The sequence below is a fragment of the Camarhynchus parvulus genome, chromosome 15, assembly GCF_901933205.1.
Source record: "Camarhynchus parvulus chromosome 15, STF_HiC, whole genome shotgun sequence".
NCBI lineage: Eukaryota > Metazoa > Chordata > Aves > Passeriformes > Thraupidae > Camarhynchus > Camarhynchus parvulus.
In genome coordinates, this window is record NC_044585.1 from 2,350,856 (window position 1) to 2,371,615 (window position 20,760).

General features: G+C 37.9%; 1 protein-coding gene across 1 annotated transcript in view; it reads left to right on the top strand.

Annotated features, from left to right (window-relative positions):
* CABIN1 (calcineurin binding protein 1) overlaps positions 1-20,760 on the top strand; it is a 112,868-nt gene that overhangs the window by 9,947 nt on the left and 82,161 nt on the right. Inside the window, 14 exon segments of the mRNA XM_030958606.1 lie at positions 282-360; positions 597-784; positions 2,027-2,176; positions 2,592-2,786; positions 3,819-4,055; positions 5,410-5,563; positions 5,794-5,909; positions 9,725-9,886; positions 11,381-11,587; positions 11,940-12,085; positions 14,627-14,888; positions 17,700-17,754; positions 17,757-17,959; positions 19,282-19,433. Coding sequence (XP_030814466.1) covers positions 282-360; positions 597-784; positions 2,027-2,176; positions 2,592-2,786; positions 3,819-4,055; positions 5,410-5,563; positions 5,794-5,909; positions 9,725-9,886; positions 11,381-11,587; positions 11,940-12,085; positions 14,627-14,888; positions 17,700-17,754; positions 17,757-17,959; positions 19,282-19,433 — 2,306 coding nt within the window.

Below are 20,760 nucleotides of genomic sequence, written 5' to 3' on the forward strand. Positions count from 1 at the left end.
TTTGACCTTCTTCCATGAACTGAGATTTTTCTTTTTTAATGGTTCTGAGTATTGTTTGGCTTTGTACCTGTTGATTTGTCAGTTACTGTACACCTCAGGCAGTTATTGTACACCTTTCAGGCAGAAGTAGTTATAGCTTGGGAATAGAAATCCCAAGAGGACAAGATGAAGGCTTTCTTTGAAGTAAATTGCAAATTTAGTGATTTTTTTTTAATTTATGCTTCTTTTAATGTATTTCTTGGTGTGAATACTCTTTTGATATCTCCTTACTTTTTTTGAAGGATATGATGATAATGAGCCTTTCTTGCATGGAGCTGCAACTAGATCAGTGGCTACTGACAAAAGGGAAGAGTTCTACAGGTGAGAACTTAAATTTTCTTCAGACTCTTAAAACACTGGGGGTATATGAAGAAATGTTTCCAGGAATTCACTGGGTTTTGGAGCTATTTTTTCTTAATATCTTCCAGATCTGTGTTTTATTGCTCTATCAATTGTTTGCCTTCAGTTAGATCAGTACCTTTGAAATTCTGTTACGTGGAACTCTTTCTATGGGATGCCAGTAACTTCATGATAAAATATACTTAATTGACTTGCAGTTTCTCCAAGAAATTGTCCTGCTGCCTCTGTGAATGGCAAGTTTGGTCCTGACTTCCCAGGAACTCATTTTTTGGGAGACCTGCTGCAGCTGTCGTTTGCGTCCTCGCAGCGAGATTTGTTTGAGGAAGGCTGGATGGAGTTTGTCACTCGAGTCTATTGGCTCAAGGCTCGGTTTCTGGCACTTCAGGTGGGGTTTGCTTTTGGTTTAACAAACACAGCTTGTCCCAAATTCAAGTCAATATTGTTCAGATGCAGCTGATTCAGGAATCTCAACTCTTTTAGGCATGTGGATAAAATCAGCTTAAAACATAGTGATTTCATTTTGCTTCTAAATATAATTAACTTCCCCTGAGGGTTGAGGTGGAAATGAAGTAGGAGGTCTCACATGCTCAGCAAATATTCAGACATGTTTAATGTATGTCTTTGTTTAAATTAACTTGTACTCAGCTTAAAAAAAAATATTTGTACTAAAGTTACTTGAAATAGTGTTGTGGAGCTGCAGAACATAAGATTTTTGGGGGCCTGGATTTGTGGACCCTACCAAAATCTCCGGAAGTCCAAAATTCAGATTTGAACTGAAGCAGACTCTGTTTTATTACTGTTCCCTCTGCTTTTTCAAGGTGGCATTGTTCTGCTTTTGAAGATTTTTAATTTAATATGCAAATTTTGAAGCAGAGGGTTTTAAACCTATCACTAAGGGAATAATTTGAAAGAAATGTTATTTGATCCCAGTCTTTTTCTTCCTCTCTTCTTTGCTTCCCCAGGACATCAAAGAGGGTTTTTTAATGCAATAATTATGTTTAAATCTGTTGTCAACTAGTTATGTGAGTCAGTTTCATAACTGTGAACTAACTTGTTCCTTCCCCCTTTTTTTTCCTGTATCTAAGGATTCCTTTCCAATAAAGTTACTTAGGAAAAACGAGAGTTCCTATACAACTACTTGCATCTTTTTCCTTGTGATATGCAGAGTTGTATTTTGCCTGTGCATGCCTTCCTGACGTCACAATTTCAATAACTACTTTGCACAGAGCAAGTAGAATTCATTCACTTTGCAGAATATACAAACGTTTCTGTACTCAGTGTTTTAATTTGCACAAATGGAAGAGTTATTTCTGCTGGTTGACTCTTCTGCCTTTTTAAAGGAAAGGTGTTCTAGCACTCTAGAAAATCTTATAAATTTATGCAGGCTGAATTCCATTTTTCTGATTTGTTTTATCCATTATTGAAATAATTGGTAAGATATTTTTAAATATTTTTACTTTAATTTGAGCTATTCAGTTGAATTTATTTTATAATTTTTGAGGACATGCAGTAATCACACTGGCAGTGCCTGCATTAAATTTAAATGTTTTCTACAAGCTTTGGAGACTCTGCAGTGAGAACTGTAGGATTTTCTCGTTGATTGTTTTCCTGTGTGCTGTTTCCATAGGGAGACATGGAACAGGCACTTGAAAACTATGATATCTGCACTGAGATGCTGCAGAGCTCCAGCAGCACCCAGGCTGAGGCTGGCAGTGAGAGCAGCATCGTGATCCGGCTGCCCAACCTGCATGTGGATTCTGTGGTGTCTTTAGAAGAGGTAAGAGCTCATTTGCAGGTGTGTGTTCCCTCTTCCATCCTTCACACTCCACCTCTCCCAGTTTCAAATGTCACCTATGAATTCGTTCTTTTATGAGGGAAGTTTATTGTATCTCAGAGGGAGGCTTTGGTAGTTTGAATATTATGTCAAGGCTACCCTCTCTTTTTTAAAAACTACACTTTTTGTATCTGTTGGTCCTGTACATCTTTAGGTTGCTTTTATGTAAAATAAAGACATTAAAGCAGCTGCGTGCATTAAAGCAGCAGTAGATTATTGAATCAGAGTTTTTCTTTTCTTTTCTTAAACATTAAGAGCTAAACTGCTGGGAGAAGCATCAATAGTCAAATATATGTGAAAACAAAGGTTAGGATTATATCATCTGTGGTTAAGATTATATCATCTGTGATGTTTGCAGATTGAAAAGAACCTAAAATCTCTGGAGAGATGCCAGTCTTTGGAAGAGATCCAGCGACTGTATGAGGCAGGGGACTATAATGCAGTGGTGCATCTGCTCAGGCCAACCTTGTGCTTCAATGGCTATGGCAGAGCCAAACACCTGGAGTTTGTCACATCCATACCTGAGAGACCAGCTCAGCTGCTTCTCCTCCAGGTTTGCTTTGTTTCTTACAAAATCTGTTCTAGTAAGGAATTAAGACTTATTCCTGAAAACAGGAAGGAAGGATTTCTGGAATGGGTGTTAACAGTTATGAGTCTTATTTACAAAGCCAAACATGGAACCAAATCTGTAAATGCTCTGAAGATCACAACCTTGTCAACATCATTAGCAATGTGCCAGCTTTTGCTGACTGAGAATGTGGCTAAAGATGCAAGATATTGAGGCCTCCACGGAATGGACAGAAACTTGAATAATTTCCTGAGTTATTTTATGGATGAATTAATGCTACTGTGGACTATATGGTGATTTAGAACCATTCTGAAACTTGGTTATCTAGCATATGAATGATTTTTATGCTGTAAAGACTTTCTCCTGCATGAATCTGTTGATACATGCAGTGTAATTGCTGCAGAGTTAGTCCATTTGACACTGTAAAAATAAGTGTATAAAAAGTGTATAAATGAGCTCAGCTCATCTGAGTATATTAGGTTAGTTGGGGAAAAAAGTTTGCGCAAAAAAAGACTGACTGGTTTTTAACTGCACAGAGCCCAGTCCTACATTTTCCATGCTATCTGCTGACCCAACCTCTTCAGAGTGGAAAGGAGCAGGAGAAGTTGCTATTACACAGGCCTTAGAGTTGCTACTTTGTTATTTATGAAGTAATAAAATGGTAGCACGAGATCATAAAGATACAAACCTTGTTTCTTGTAAGGGCTTTATTCAGCTGTAGATCATTAGAATTGCAGACCTACAGCCATCCCTTTCCTGTTTTATTTCCTTGCATCTTTTATTAAAGCAGAAAGATGTGATGATTTTTTTGTATTTAGATCCTACTTGTGTATTTGTCATCCAGGATCCATGCACCTCCTATTGTCCTTTTAATGTTGCATTTAAAATTGTTGCTTCATTTCATTGAAGTAATCACATTAACTGAGTATAGTGTTTTGCTTTGCCCTGCTGTGCATTCATGTTTAAAATAAACTCTTCATTGTTATAATAGATCTTTTTCATATTTACATTCCCTAGGACTCCCTGCTCAAACTGAAAGACTACAAGCAATGCTTTGAATGCTCAGATGTTGCCTTGAATGAAGCAATTCAGCAGATGATTAATATGACAGCAGCCTCTGCTAAAGAGGAGTGGGTTGCTACGGTAACACAGCTGCTGACAGGAATAGACACTTCATTATCCTCAGTTAACAGCATCCTGAAAGACTCCTCTGTCACACCGAGCCTGGTTCGCTTAACAAACAACCTGATCCAGGTAAGGCATGGCCTGGCACCAGGAGATGTGCTGTGTGCTGCAGCATTCAGGGCATGCTGCAGCTGCTGGGTGAATTCCCACCCAATCCTAGTGATGACTTTGGTTACATTGCTGTTACATTTTTGGGAAGATGGGAATTACCATATTGTGTGAGCATTGTCATAGTCTGCAGTGTGATAGAGCTGCACTGAGCACACACCTGTGCTAGATCCACTACCAGCAGCTAGATCCACTACCAAGCTGCCTAAAACAAATATGGTGGTAAGATAACCCAGCACTGGGGTTTTAGGCTATTTGAAGTAGTGATAATGTGAAGATTGGTTGAACTGCCTAAAACAATCAAATATGGTGGTAAGATAACCCAACACTGGGGTTTTAGGCTATTTGAAATGGTGATAATGTGAAGATTGGTTGAGCTGCCTGGATGTAGCTTGTAAGTTCTGGCTCTGATCTTGCCTTTATGTGCTTCAGGCTGGAGGGCCAGGCCCCATAAGCCTTACAGGCATGGTAGAATTGCTTTTGCATTGCAAAGTGCTGGCCAAAGTAAGTGTTTTTCTAGTAAAAACAGAGAGCGTGATCTGGACAGGACAGGGGAAAAGTGAAATGTGAACTGCTTCTAGAATTATGAATACAGCTAATTTTAGCCTTTTACAGAAGGTACTTTCAAACCTCAAAACTGAATGAGTGTTTTCAGTCCAGGTAACAAATGGCAGACTTACAAATGGCAGTTCTATTAAGAAGCAGGTCTAGTTAATGTCAGAATTCAATGTGCTTGCAATTCTCAAATCTCCATTTACTTCTGTAAAAGCCAAGGACCCTTCACTACTTACAAAATCATACTCTTATTGTGTAAAGTCGTATGTTTTATGGAATGTAATGGAATTCTGGAGAACAGAGTGTTCAGGCACATCATTTATGTAGCATCTTTAATGATTCTAGTTGGTCTTTAACAGTTGTTGTAACACCTGTTCTGGAATTCAGGAATTTTTGTAAGTTCCTCTTTATCTGGGTTGTAGGGAAATTTCTTGTACAACAATGAGGCCTAGTAATGCTAAGAATTGATGCTGTGTATTTGCTTACTATGAATTGCTCATGTAGCATATTAACAGAGACACATCTAGGTGGAAAATGGGGCTGCAAGAGGAATGTCAGAGTAGGACAGATAATCTACTACCCTTCCATACTGATTGATTTACCTCAAGCATTTTTTAAACCACTTGTGAGAAGCTGAGATTCAACTTTAGATTATTTCCTTGGGGTAAAATGTGTTGCCAACTTTGGGTTGTTTGGGAAGGATTCACACCCAAGCTATGTTTACATCACTTTGTCTGTATAATGTGTGTTTCTTTATTAGATCATAGACTGCAGCATGGCTGTCCAGGAAGAGCCAAAAGAGCCCTATGTGTCCTCAGTGCTCCCATGGATTATCCTGCACAGGATCATCCAGCATGAGGAAGATGCTTTTCGATCCCTTTGCTGCCAGCAGCAGCAGAACCAGGGAGAAGAAGGTGGATTATTTCTTCACTTTTACATATTGCACCTGAGCTCTTTACCATCCAGCTCAGGAGTATAAGTAATAAAATATTTGTTTGTTGTCTTACCTTGCTGGCTGAAGGGAGGAGAGGGCTATGCAAGCATCACTTTCCACCAGAGAGGAAGCTGATTGCCAGTTGAAGCATTGACTCAGATTTAACTCAGTTCTGTGCTACTTTAATATTTACCAATTTCTGTCTTCCAGTGAGTCCTGATACCCCTATGTTGCCTTCTTCACTTATGCTGCTGAACACAGCTCATGAGTATTTGGGAAGAAGATCCTGGTGTTGCAATTCAGATGGTGCTCTGCTCAAGTTTTATGTAAGTAGAAAATGTGGAATAACTGAGAATGATTCTGACTGATCTCTGAAAATCATCTGGCCAAGCCGCATCTCAAAGCAGAAAACAAAGTTCAAAGTTAGATTGTTTATTGCCTTATCTTCATGTTAAAAATACACTTTTAAATCCACTTTCCAACTTCTCCCAGACAAATATATGAAAATTTCAGTCAGTTTAATCTGAATAGCAAAGGCTTGTTATTCCAGACCCTTTCCTATTGGTCTGCTTCTGTCCTACTCCCCATTGTTCTCTGGACTTGCCTCACTGAGAAGAAGAATTGTTTTATTCTCTTTTTTCTCCTTTGTTTTGCTTCTTGCACTTGTATTTTATTTTGTTCATGGGATTTGAAAGGGAAGTAGGAATAACCAAGCAGTTGGATAGTACTGTACATCATTCAGGAACTAAAAAAACTTGTTGTGTTACATCTTTAAAATTGCTGCTAAAATAACACAGTGGGATTCCATATTCATCTTGTCTCAGTGGTTCTAAATAAGTTGCTCACTTCACAGGACTGAATTTGTCAAGTGTTAGGTAGGGTTTGCACATTTCTGTGTACATAAATACTGTTTATCATGTAAAAAGAACATATTTAAACTTTCAGCCAAGAAAATTCAGTTTTGAACAGCTTGGTTGTTTGTTTCTTCCAAATCATAAGAGTAAAGATTTGCAGTCCATCAGCTATGCACAGTTACACAACTGGGATGCTCCTGATGGCTCCCACATCCTGTGGTGTTGCCTGGATTTGCTCTGAAGCTGTGATGCATTTAATTGTTTGCCTTGTTTGATTGTACCTACCTTGATTTTATACCACAGTCTGAAAAAACCAGCAATTCTATTGTTTTCATGTTATTAACTAAATATTATTTAAAATATACATCTAGAGTTCATGTTGAACAATGATGAGAATGAAGAATTACTTTAGCCCTCAATTTTCCTGTGTCTTCAGTCTGTTCTTTGCTCTGTTGTTCAGATGGGTGTGTTACATCTCATCTCATGTGCTCCAGCAATGGGTGTCTGGGCACTAATACTGTAGCATTATTAGATGAAAGGACTTACCCATTCATGGTTGACCTTTTTAAGATTATTCCTTGAGGTCTCATTGTTACACCAGAAAAGAAATTTCCCCTGGTTAAATAGAATATTTCTATTTGTTTGCTCATTTTCTCTTAGTTCAGAAAGCCAAGTGTTTCCTGAGCAGAGCACTGGCAGCCTGGGACAGCCTGCCTGCTGGCAAATCTCAGATAATGTGATGCCATGGCATCCACTGGGCCCTCTACAGGGACATTTCAGTGGCACTTTGCAGATTCAGCTTGACTTCACTGAGGTTTATTACCTTCAGCCAAGAGAAAATCGTGATTAGTTCTGCATGGAGCTACTCAGGAATCTCCTAATTTCCCTTCTCAGCACTCCCTGGAGCTTATTAGGCACAGCTCAGTGCCAGACCCCATCTACCTCTGCATTTGAGCAGTGGCATGTCCAGGACAGTAATTTAGACAGCTGGGAAGGATGGCACAGAGAGCCTGAGGGGTTCTGCAGGAGTCAGCTCACCCTGGCAGGGCTGCAGTGAATGAGCAGGGTTTGAACTGAGGCTGATTCAGGCTGGAACTATCAGATTATCTCTGTGTCCTGCTCTCCTCAGCCTCCCTGCTGTTAGGAGCATAATGCTGATGCACCTGAGCTGGCCCTGCAGGGACTCCAGAGGGTTTATTAGCTCAGGCCCTCCCTGTGCTTCGTGGAAATAGATGGGCTGTTCCCAGGCTCCAGCCTGCCCATGGATGTCGTGCCCTGAAGTGATGAGTCTGAACTGTGCCTGAAAAATGTGCTGTACCCACAGCCTGGAGAGTGACACAGTATGGGCTGGGAACCTGGGCAAAGGACAGATGACAGAGAGCTGGCAGGGTATTTGCAGTGAGATCTTTGAAAATATCATCAGCTACTTCAAACAAAATGTTCCATTTTCACTGACAGAATTGCCAGCTTCTTAAACTAAAATATATTATAGTATTATTAAACACAAGAATTCAGTTTTCAGAGTTTTCAGAGACAAGAGGGTGTTGGAAGGATAGGGAAAGACAAAGATAAAATGGGATTAATTATTTGAAGAGAAAGGCAGCTTCAAGAATATGAACAGTGTATTTCTTAGATTAGTGTTAAATGGTCACCTTCTGTAGCTGAACTGTCTGCTCGAGGTCCTTATATTGCTTGTGGATGAATGTGCTGTGCAGGAGTAGGTGTTAATATTAATTAAGGCCTTTAGCAATAGTCTGAATTACTAGGAGCAATTCTGGATTTCTGCCAAGAGCTTGAAAGTTGAATAATAACAAAGAAGATTGTTTTGAATGCTGTTCAAGTGAGAATTCTGTTACTGCTGTTAGATGTGCTTTTATTTGTAGCAGTAGGAATTGAAGGCTTTTGTTACAGTATCCTCTGATGCTCTCTGTTTTTCTTCAGCTTATTTAGCTACCCTTTCTGTAAATTTCAGATGTTGATCACAAATTCATACAGGGAAAGTGCTGGCAATGAGGTGTCTGCTGGGACTTGGTATGAATGAGTCTGCTGTGGCTCCAGATGTCATTGAAATGCTTTCTAAGAATTGTCTTTGCTTTTCTTTTTCAGGCGTTTGGCTCTTAATAAACAGTACCTTGATCTTAGCACAGATATTTTAATCAGAAGAGAATCAGCATCTTCTATTTAATTCTAGCTCTTATAAATGAGCTTCATACAAGTAGAAAGTCAGATTTTTGCCTTGTCATGCAGTGTTTGTATTGACAGGAAAGCTTTGTGTAGGATCATGCATAAATAATTGAGTTTGAAGTCCTAGATGTTGAAAAATGAGAAATGGTCACAAATAAACATTTCTTTTTTAAATTGAAATTCTATAGTGGAACACATTGAAATTGAATCTTAAACTTCAGTGGTTGTGTGGGTCTTGATTTGGTTATGAAATAAATATCCAGAATACCCCTACACAGGTTATTCTTGGTGAGCATATTTTTACTGACCTTGAAATGTCTTCTGGGAATGTGTTCCTTTTGGGTTTGTTTTTTATGGAAGCTTAGTGAGAATTTTCAAAGAGTTACCTTTCTTCTTTTGGCATTCAGCTGCAGTTTTTATAATGAATGTCTTAAACTATCAGCATCTTCCAAAATATTCTACTGATGGGTGCTTTCTCTTGTGATGTTGAAGGTAAAGATAGCAACTTGCTACAGTGTTTAGTAATTTGGGATCAATCCAGCCACTTTTCCTTGGTGTGTAGCCATCTGTGTGATACTGTTCATACTGTTCAATTCTGTAGTCCTTTTAGCCAGATTTTCATTAACTCTCTCTCTTCTTTTGCTGCCAAGTCCTCTCCATCCTGCTTTTTTCATGCAGAGGAAATTGCTGGTTGTGAGTTAGGGCAGAAATTCTTCTGTACCTTTTCCTTATTCACGGTATTGATGAACTGTAGTTCACAGTTTTATTCACAGAAGCAGCTTGGTGTGTAGGGGAGAACTTTGAATGATTTTAAGTTTGAAACATGAAGCTGATATTTAGCCTCATTTATTAAAGATAAGTGAATTAACATAGGAATAAAAATAAAAGCACTTCAGTGCTGCTGCAGTGCCATTGGAATGACTTGTGTGAGACCAGTTTACAGAAATACATGAGTAATACTGGGGAAATTTATTGTTATTGGGGAAAAATGCATGTAAAAATCCCTTAAAATCCCCTAAAGTTGTTTTCATCACCTGCCTTCAGCCAGCTGGGCAGCTCTCTGTGATCTGCAGGTGACCTTGTCCTTGGTGCTTGGCTTGTAGGTTCAGGTACTACAGAAAGAACTTGCAGCTTCCACTTCTGAGGATACTCATCCATACAAAGAAGAGCTGGAAACAGCCTTGGAGCAATGTTTTTATTGTTTATATGGTTTCCCTAGCAAAAAAAGCAAAGCAAGGTATCTAGAAGAACATTCAGTACAGCAGGTAAGTTATGTCTTACCCAATGCCAGTGGAATATCCTGAACTGATGAAAGATGCATTCTTGTTTTGTTCTAATGCACTTTGATATATTTTGGAGAAAGATTACTTTTATTTCTTGTAAATTTTATGTATTTTACACATTATAGAGAAAAAAATAAAAATCTTAATATTTTAAAAAATTATAAATATAACAAGTGGATTATTTTAAATGCTAGTCTTATCTTATAGTAGTTTGCCATCCTGAAAGTATTGAGAAATTGATTTTATTAAGCTATCACTTTCCTGTTTTCAGCTGAGAAGAAGTTCAAGGTTGAGGAAAATTTAGAGAGGAAAAGTCAGCTTGAGAGAAGAAAGTTTTAGCGGCCAGCCTTGCAGTTTATGAAAGTGAAAAATGTCACAGTTAAAAGTTTGCAAGTACATTATGTTATCACTTATTTTGACATCTCTAATGGTAAATACCTGATAGCTGTTTATGAGAAATGTGAAATTCAGTTGAATTTGGGAGAAGGGCAACTACAGAGTGTTTCTGGAAGAGGGTTGTAATGTTAAGGGAGGAAGAGAAAAATACAGGGCAGCAATACAACGTCCTGCCTTGAGAAACATCACTGGTTTTGTTCAAAAACCCCAGACTATTTTGCACTTCCCAAGTGCAAATGATCATAGAATTATCAATCAAAACCATTTTCATGCAAGCAACATGATTGTCTGGCTCTGTTGAACAAGCCTTTTAAAATACACAAATACTCTTACATTACTGTTCATTGAATATTTGGAAATTTTGTGTGTTATATGTACATCTTACAGAGTGAAGATGAGAGAAAGGGGATAAATAAGAAAAAGGGAGGTATAAGGAGATTACCCTCTACAACTTCCTTGCATTTCAATGCAGAGCAAAATTAAAGGGTAAAGTTATAAGGGTAAAGCAATAAAAGGAGAAAAAACTTAGTCTAGCAGAAGAGAACTGTCAATTATTTTGGGTATTTTTACTGCTTTCAAGAAAGAAAAATGAAGAGAAAATGAGGAGTAAATTCTGGAAGTAATTTTCTGTAGAGAGTTCAAAGAGGGGCTCAGAATTTTGTCTGGTTCCCATTTCATTAACTCTTCTTACTTGGCTCTGAAATGGAAGGGGCAGAGTTCTTCTCCATATCTTACCCATGATCTCAGTGTCATTCAGAATGTTTACAATTGATCCTTGCTTATAAACAATTTTTCTAAGCAAGTAGAATGAATTTATTTTTACTTTATTTTTACTTTAGTGACCTACACTAAGTTACAGGAATATCTTTGTCTGTTAAATCAGTGAGCAGTGTATTGTATTTGTGAGCAGCATAAATTAATAGCACCTTTAGCTCTGTTCTTGGGAGGTTTAGTTTGGTTCCTGCTCAAGTAACGTGTACACTCCTATGAACTAGAAAGTCTATAGAAAACCATCATTAGTAGACCTGAATTTTAGAATTTGAAATATTTTTTTCCCTTCTCATCTACCTCCCTCTTCAGGTTGATCTGACATGGGAAGATGCTTTGTTCATGTTTGAGTATTTTAAGCCTAAAACTCTTCCAGAATTTGATAGTTACAAAACCAGTACTGTGTCTGCTGATTTGGCCAACCTTCTAAAGAAAACTGCCACAATTGTTCCTCGAACTGACAAGCCTATGCTGAGCCTGGAGACTGTATCTGCCTATATTGAAGGAGCATCCAGCAAGGTATAATTAATTGTTTTTTTAAAAAAATTTAATTGTAGGGAGTAAAAATTGGTGTTGCTGTTTTTATGTTGACTTTGAGATTATTAGTGGGGTGATTTATTCCATGATGTTGGGTTTTCTTGGGTAATTGCATTTAAATAAAATAAGAATGATCCCACCAAAGCTTTTAGTCTTTGAATGGTAAAATATAGTCAGGATGAGATGTTCATTAGTGTTTGTAAGTGTTTTATCTGAAATGCTTTCAATGTCTTCATATTCAAAACCTTCATATTGTGTGATGAAAAGGCTGCTTCCTCTACAAGGAAGAAGCAAATGCTCATTTATTATGAACCTTTACCTGTCTGATTTTCAGGCACCATCTCTCCCCGAGGGTGCAGACTATTCCCCACCAGTGGTGACTGAGCTGTATTATCTCCTGGCAGATTATCACTTCAAGAACAAAGAACAGTCCAAGGCCATTAAATTTTACATGCACGACATTTGTATTTGTCCAAACAGGTCAGTATTTTGGAATCCTGCTGCATGTCCTTCATTCTTCTCACTTCTTTCAGCACTGAAAAGCAGACAACTGGTTTCAGGAATGAAAAAAAATCCCAAACAGCCAAAACCCCCACCTGCAATCCATTATCACAGGTCCATTGTATAATTAAGGGCATCTCTAAAACAACCCAACAGAGAAAACAAAACCCAAAACGTAGGGTTAAATATTTGATTGCTTTGAACTTAAACCAAAAAATGAAAGGGGGTGGGGAAGCTAAATTGAAATAAAGAATAACTGTGAAGAATAAATTGTTTGTACCTTTTGTTCTTTGCTTTGGCATGTTCATGCATGATAAGGAGTGAAAAATATCCTCATTTGATAGGTAGCTATAGCACAAATGGCATCCTTTAGTGGATTAATTGCTTAGGCTGACCTCTTCCTAAAAGTGTTGATTTTGCTGCTAGAGAACTGCACAGAGAATACAAGTATTTAACTGATATTTAAACAAAACCACCTTGTTTCTTGATAATTTACAACTCACTGAAATACCATCAAGATTAAGCTCTCTCATCTTAAAAATAAAGCATGTTCTGAATATCAGTCTTCTAAATTAAACTAAATAACCTTTAAATTTACTGATTAAATATAGAGTTTGCATATTAGGTGTTATCATTTTAATTCTCCTTGAAGTTGATAGATCAGGGTCAATGACAAAAACCCTAATTTGATAGATTTGAGACAAGAAAATTGTTTCTAAATCCAGTCACGTAACGGAGGCAAAAGGGAAGGTGAAGGCACAGAGCAATTTTAGATGTGAAATCTTCAGAGGAAATAGCTGTAGTTTAATGTTATTGCATCTTCTAGTCTGGGACTTGTGACTAGCAAATGGCTAAAACTTTTGTTTAAAGGCAGATAAAGAAATTACCATTATCTCCCCCGAGCCAATTTTCTGCAGTTTTGATGTTCTAAAACTTAAATTCAAAATAAATGAATGGAATGCATTTTTACTTTAATATGTGGCATTTTTTTTTGCTCATGAGATGCCTGATGTGGTAGCATAGTATTTTTGCCCCAGCCAAAGTAATTGGTACTTGTCTGTACTACAGTTCCTGTTCCATTCCCCTCAGGAATCTGATTATTGAGGTCACTTGACCTAGAAATGGGTTTTCAGTTGGAATCAGAAGAAATTGCAGGTAAAAATATGAGAACATTATGGTGGTTGCCTTGGTGTTAAAATCATGGTAAAATTGAAAAGCCCAGAGCAGAGGAACCCTGGTGTTAAAGTGAGGTTCTGGAAACCACCCTTCAGACTGTGTTGTCAACAAACACAGGCTGGACCCTCAACAGTCCTTCAGGCAGAAATTACAGTTTTAGTTCATCAGGATTTTCCTACTTGGATGCAATTCTGGCTTTATGAATTTTATGCTGGGAAATGATGATGATTATTCACAGTTGAGTCCAACAGCACAAGGTGTCACAATGTCTGCTGGCCTGCAGGGTGACAACATTTTGACAGTGCTTCGTGGTTACTGAGAAAAAAAAACACTGGGAGTGCTGGCATTAGAAATACGAATATTCTGGCTTTGCACAGCAAATAAACCTGAATTTTTCATCTGTTTTCCATGTGTGACAGTTACTGGGGGCAGTGCATGTTAGGAAACCACTTTAAGAAAATCAATATGATTTAGGCTGTACAGCTTGTGTTCCACTCTGAGGAGAGGAGGAAGTGCAGAAATCTGTTTTGTGTGATGAAAGGAGGAAAAGGTTGTAGATACAAGAAGGCACATCTTGTCTGTGTGTAGTGAAGTGTTCAGAGGGGAGTTTGTTCATGGGTTTAAGAGCCTGAGATGAGAGATGTGGGACTCCAGGTGGCTCTTCAAAATGCTGTTCATTGTAAAGAAGTTGTTTTACAGCAGTCTGTGGTCATGGGTGACAGAGCCACATGTACAGCTGCCAGCTACAGCTCTAGGCAAGCCTGAAGCCCCTTTAGTTCTGGTTACTGATACATTTTTCTTTCCTGAGCATCTTAATACATACCAACCAATCAGCATTATACACAATACCTTTCCTATTTCCTATAGCCTATCATAACTACTCTCATTACCATATTATGGTCATTACTATCCAATCACATGAGTTAGTATGTTACAGTTTAAGCTTAAAGTTGTTTTTCAGTTTTCTTGCAGTGGAAAATTCTTAGACCTTTTTTCTACTTGCCACATTGGCATGTTTGTTTGCCTCTGGTATCTTTCTGCTTTTCCTAAGACCTATTTCTGCTTGGAAAAAACATATTTTTTGTTTGTGGTCAACATATCCTTTGCTCTAGTCATAAAACCCCCTTCCAACTCAACTTAACCTTTGCTTTTTTAGTTGTCCACTAACGACTGGGTCAGCAATTTTCAATTTAGACATCTGTTATTCTTTTATATCAAAACTTTCTTCCATCTCTATACCATTCTCTACATTCAGAGAGCTTTCTGCCAAACATAGATACCTGTGACACTTTCTTGTCAAACTTTCACCTTTTCCAACAATGGGTTGTGTTCCTTCCTGCACAGGTTTGACTCCTGGGCTGGGATGGCTCTGGCTCGAGCGAGCCGCATTCAGGACAAGCTGAACTCCAACGAGCTGAAGAGTGATGGCCCCATCTGGAAGCACTCCACCCCTGTCCTGAACTGCTTCAAACGGGCCCTGGAGATCGACAGCTCCAACCTGTCCCTGTGGATCGAGTACGGCACCATTTCCTATGCCCTGCATTCCTTTGCGTCCCGGCAGCTCAAGCAGTGGAAAACGGAACTTCCCCCTGAAGTGGTGAAGCAGGTGGGATTTAACACAGAGAGTATACAATTTTAAATATTTAAAATTAGGTTTTTGTCTTGGTTTGAAAAGACAAGTGTCTGCTAAGGAAGGCAGTGTTTCGCGGAGAAGGAGAAAAACAAGGAGCCTCCCCTGAAGTAGAAAAATGTAAACCCCCTTCCCTCCGAATTGTTATAAATTTGAAATTAAGCGTCTCTCAGGCAAAGATATGGGAGCAGGAACAACAGTTTATTTATTTACTAGGGAAAAAAAAAGGATAAAATAAACAATGCAGTAAACCAAAACAACACTGGCAGAGTCAGAACACAACCTGACACCCTGTGGGTCAGGGTATTGGTAGCAGTCTAATTGGAATTGTGGCTGCAGCTCTCCTGCAGTGTCAGGGGTGGTTCTGCTGGAGCAGGGATCCTGGAGAAGGGTGGAGTCTTCCCCTGAAGATCCAGTAGAAGAGGCAGCTGCTGTTCCTCTGGGCAATCCAGTGGAGAAACTGTCTTGCTGTCCCAGGATCTCAGATTATATCCAGGTAGGAATTCTTGGCTCCTCCCTCTGGGCTCACATCTCCCAATGGGATGCTGTAGTTCTTATCAGTCATGCAGTGACAATCAATAGCTGTTATCAGCAGATGGCTCCCCTGAGGGAGGATTGGGTGTGGAAGAGATAAAGAAAACTGCCCAATTAACAGAAGATAACTGCCACCTCTAACAGATGGCAAATAGAATACGTCTTGCCTTGCAATCTGGGACAGTTTTCTAACATAGTAAATGTTTAAATTAAGTATATACATGCTATATTCTTCATATGAGACTGTATGCTTATTTAGTAATGTTGAATATTCCAGTATTCATTTCAAATCTGGTAGTGTCAAGCAGCATTTGAAGGTGGGTTTTTTCCTTTCTTTTTCCTGTGTAAAATCATTTTGAGCCTAATCTTTGAATTATCTTTTGAAGGTGACACAAAATTATTGTAACCTTCTGGAAAGGGGAATTGTATTTACCTTTCCTTTCTGTAAATGTCACGCAGTGTTTCCAGGAAAAGGTGAAATGCATACATATTGAAATAGTGAAGAGATCAGAAATTACTCTGATATCTGTGTCCACATGTCATCTCTTATATCTAAAGAATCCTCCCCTTTTTTTGTGGTTGTGGGCCATTTACCTAAACAAAAGATCAAAGTGAAAAGATTGGTAGAATTTCCATTGAAAACATTGTTATGAATTCATTATCTCTTTCTGCATAAGGGAGGTGAAAAACATTATTAAGAAGTCTATTGCTAAACTAACATGAACAATTCTAAATACACTTTGACACTGATAAGAGTTGCTTGGGAAAATGTTTTGGTCTTTTTGGACCAGTGAACTCCATTTCTGATTTAGTTATTCTGACTTCCAAATGTTACCTAGTCTGCAGCTGGAAGCACAATGAAAAAAAGGAAGTGTTGCTCTTGTGCTGTAATTTGTAAAGCTTTCAGTGTTTGAGCTACAGAGATCAGTGCTGGGAGCACCCTTTGCTTCTGGGAGATTTGCAGGAGGTGGTGAGTGTCAATCTGAGCTTCCTCAGCACTGCACTAACACTGCACTTCCCACAGACACTTTCTTACCTGAGGACAAAGCTGATGTCAGCCTGTATTAAAAGTGAGCAAATAGTTTATTAAAGAGTATGTTTGAAATTACAGTCAACAATAGAGTTTTCTTCTGGAGGGTTATTGCATCCAACAGCTCTGAAATTAACTCCTCAGAAAATGAAGTTACTACATTTTATGTCTTTGCCCTATCAGAAGTTTGGTCTTATGGTCTCGCAGCCCCTTGGCAATGAGGGATTTGTTGAAGAATTTCAGGGATAGTGCTGGAATTACTTCATAGTATCAGATAAAAGGAGCAATACAGAGCAGCCATCTGAAGTTGAGGATTAAATGAGAATGTTTATTTAGGACTATTTAAGTCTTCATTTTTTTTCAAGTGAATATATTAAAAATGCATAATTTAGTAAGAAAAGCTCTGTTATAATAAAAGATAAATTGAAACAATTTCATCTCACTTCCACAGATATATCTCTTCAGGAATGTGTTTCTCATACATAAAAACCTTATTCTTCTTTTCTTCTTACAGAATGTTTAGGAAAGGAAAGGTTATGTTTTAGTTCTTGGTTATAGCCACACAGCTTAAATTTATAAACTTCATTTCAAAGAGAGAAAATTACATTAATGCATCTTTTGACCTAGTTTTTTTACATGAATTTATTGGCATTTAGCTTTAATTTATGCTGCTGGTTTTAAATTTTTTTTTAACGGGTGGGGTGGGGAGAATATTCATCTCAAAATTAGATACATTGCAAGCAAGATGAAATACTTTTCTTCACAAATGAGAGTGGTCCATAGTGGCTTTAGCAGACTTCAGTTGCAGAACAAAGCAAATAATTTTTTTCTTTGAAGAGTTAAGATAATAAAAAAAAAAAGCACTAAAAAATTAGCCAAAAAATTCTACAACTGTGAAAAAGTGGTAGAATTTCTGTAGACATGAATATTGGGTTGTTGTTTTTCAGATTAATATTTATATAAATATAAATATTTCTTCTGTCTTACTGTTTTGTTCTGGTTGTTTGTGCCAGCAGTCAATGGAGTGAACAAAACCCTATCCATAAACCCATTTTATGGGCAGTTGGGGTGCGTTTCACCACCTAGGATGCATTTGATCCCTTCTCATCATTTATATTGAAAGTGTTTACAAGCTGTACCGTGCTCAGGTGCTTTTCCACGGGCAGCAGGGTGTTTTTGGGCTCTGCTGCAGTGAGCTGTGTGCTGTGTTGTGCCCTGTGCAGATGGAGGAGCGCAGGGACAGCATGCTGGAGACAGCCAAGCTGTGCTTCACCTCGGCAGGCGCTGCGAGGGCGACGGCGACGAGGAGGAGTGGCTCATCCACTACATGCTGGGCAAGATAGCTGAGAAACAGAAGCAGCCTCCTGTGGTGTACCTGCTGCACTACAAACAGGCAGGGCACTACCTGCACGAGGAGGCTGCTCGATACCCAAAGAAGATTCACTACCACAACCCACCAGAACTGGCCATGGAAGCCTTGGAGGTAAGGGAATGTTGGATGTGTAGCTGGAAGCCTTGGAGGTAAAGGGATGTTGGATGTGTAGCTGGAATTCTTGGAGGTAAGGGAGTGTTGAAGGTGTAGCTGGAAGCCTTGGAGGTAAAGGAGTGTTGAATGTGTAGCTGGAATTCTTGGAGGTAAAGGAGTGTTGAATGTGTAGCTGGAAGCCTTGGAGGTAAAGGAATGGTGGATGTGTAGCTGTAAGCCTTGGAGGCAAGGGAATGTTGAATGTGTAGCTGGAATTCTTGGAGTTAAGGGAATGTTGGATGTGTAACTGGAAGCCTTGGAGGTAAGGGAATATTGAATTTGTAGCTGGAAGCTCTGTTCTTGTAGGAATGTGCCCCCTGTTGATGGAGTGACAAAATTATCCTTTGTCTCCTTGAAAAGGTAAAAAGCCCAGAAGTTTCCTCAATTAAGTAAAAAGACACCTCGTAGGACTTTGGGATTTCACCTCAAACTTAAGGATAGCCAATTGGACAGAAGCCAAAAAGTCTAGTCTAAGCAATTCACTAGAAAGAGAACAAAGGAAATGATCACTTTTGTGAGGTGTTTTACCAGGAGCAAGAGCCTCTTGCCCCTGGCTTGAGTTTTTCTCTGTAAAGGGCTTTGTTATTTTGCCTTTTATCAAAACTTATCTGTTTCCAGCACTACCACAAAAGCCATCCTTGCTGATTTTATGCCATCTGAGGTAGCTGAGCTATAGATCTCCAAGAGCTCATAAGACCTGGCTTGAGGAGACCCCTCTGTCATGTTCTCCACAGGTTGTTAGGCACATCTAGATGGTGCTCTGCATTGGGGAATGTTTGCAGGACGCACTTGAAGAGTGAAATGGAGCCTGTTAGTCAGGCTGGTTTCATTTCAAAGGCAGTTTGGACAGGTGGGTAGCAATTCCACCTCTGAGTTTTGCTGCACACAGTTCACTGGTTTTTATAAAAATCAGACATTGGTAGGGTTCACAGGCATCTCTTACCTATGGAAGCACAGGTTCATCCACGAGGTGGGACCTTTGCTTTCACTGTTATCTGGTAAAAGCTCTGGAACATACCCAGTGGTTACTTGCTCTCAACGAGGCCAATTCTGCTTTATTTGTTGTGTTCCATAGCTTATGGTTATAAAATTTGCACAGTGTTCAGATTTTGTATTTTAAGAGCAACTTTCAAAGGCAGGGAAAGTTCAATTCAGGTAAGTTTAGGAGACAGGTAGCTGTCTTAATTAACTGCTGCAGATTCTATAGAGAAAAGACTATTTTTAATCAATTACAGAGCTACAGATTCTTTACTGACCAAATGGACTTTGGTGTTTTTTAGGTGTATTTTCGACTTCATGCTTCTATTTTGAAACTTGTGGGGAAACCAGACTCTGGAGTAGATGCAGAGGTGCTTGTTAGTTTCATGAAAGAAGCTTCTGAGGGACCCTTTGCCAGGGGTGAGGAGAAGAACACCCCAAAAGTTGCAGAAAAGTGAGTGCTAGTTTCCAGCAGTATCCTCTGAATGCATGCTGATAAACTGTACAATAAACTATTAAAATGAAGCTGAATAAAATATAAACAAAGTGAAAAAAAATTTACATTAATGTTGCCGTTTTCAGGAACCATGAATAAGATCACATGCTACTCTGAGATCTCAATAAGTGGCGCAGAGGAAATGGGAAGGGAAGGAAACAGAACAATTCTGATTTTGTGATCCATTTTGAAGCCACTGTTTTTATTTATTCATAAATTTGATTTTTTAAATCAACAGTTAAAAAATGCAAATTCAAATTATGGTCACTTATAGGATAAGAGATTTTAGTCCTTACTATTTTTCTCATTAACAACTACAAAATAAATAAAAGTTTGCTATTGACCAGTGATAAGGGAGTGTCATGGTGAAGAAACTTCATAATTACAAATTTCCCCAGGCAGCTGTTATTCATAAAAATTGAGAACCACAAAAAACTATTCTTTCCTCTTATAAAAAAAAATCTCCATAACATTAACAAAAAACTTCTATCCCTAAATAAACTTTAAAAACCCTATTTTAAAAGTAATAAACTAACTAAAAAATTTAAATTCTGTTTCTTTACATTGTCAATAAGAAAAAATAGTTATTAAAAAAAAGTTCTATAAAATTTATTTTAATTCTTACTACTTTTTTTTCTTTTAATTACTGTTAATAACATTTTCTTTATAACTCTTTTAAAGTTTTAAACCTACTTTTAGGTTTAAAAGTAGATTTAAAAGTTTTAAAGTTTTAAACCTACTTTACCTTTCTCCTAATCTGATCTTCCTACCTCACAACAAGAAATAAATGCATAAGTGATTAACCAACACTAAAACCCACCACACTCATCAATACATTAGTTAAGAAATCTTAAATTAACAAACCAAAATCACTACAGGGAGGAAATAACTTGTACTAAAAATCCTTTATTTAGAATTTGTAAGTGAGTTTTAATTGCTATGTTGGAAATGCTGTAAGAACGTGTATCTAAACATGGTGTTGTGGTCCCCAGGATGAAGTGAGAGATGAGAATTGACTCTAAGTTCTCAGAAGGCTGATTTATTATATTATATTGTATTATGTTATATTATGATATGTTATATTATGATATATTATGTTATATTGTATTATATTATATTGTATATATTATGTTATATTATGTTATATTGTATTATATTATATTTATTATGTTATATTATATTATATTATATTATATTATATTATATTATATTATATTATATTATATTATATTATATTATATTATATTATATTATATTATATTATATTATATTATATTATATTATA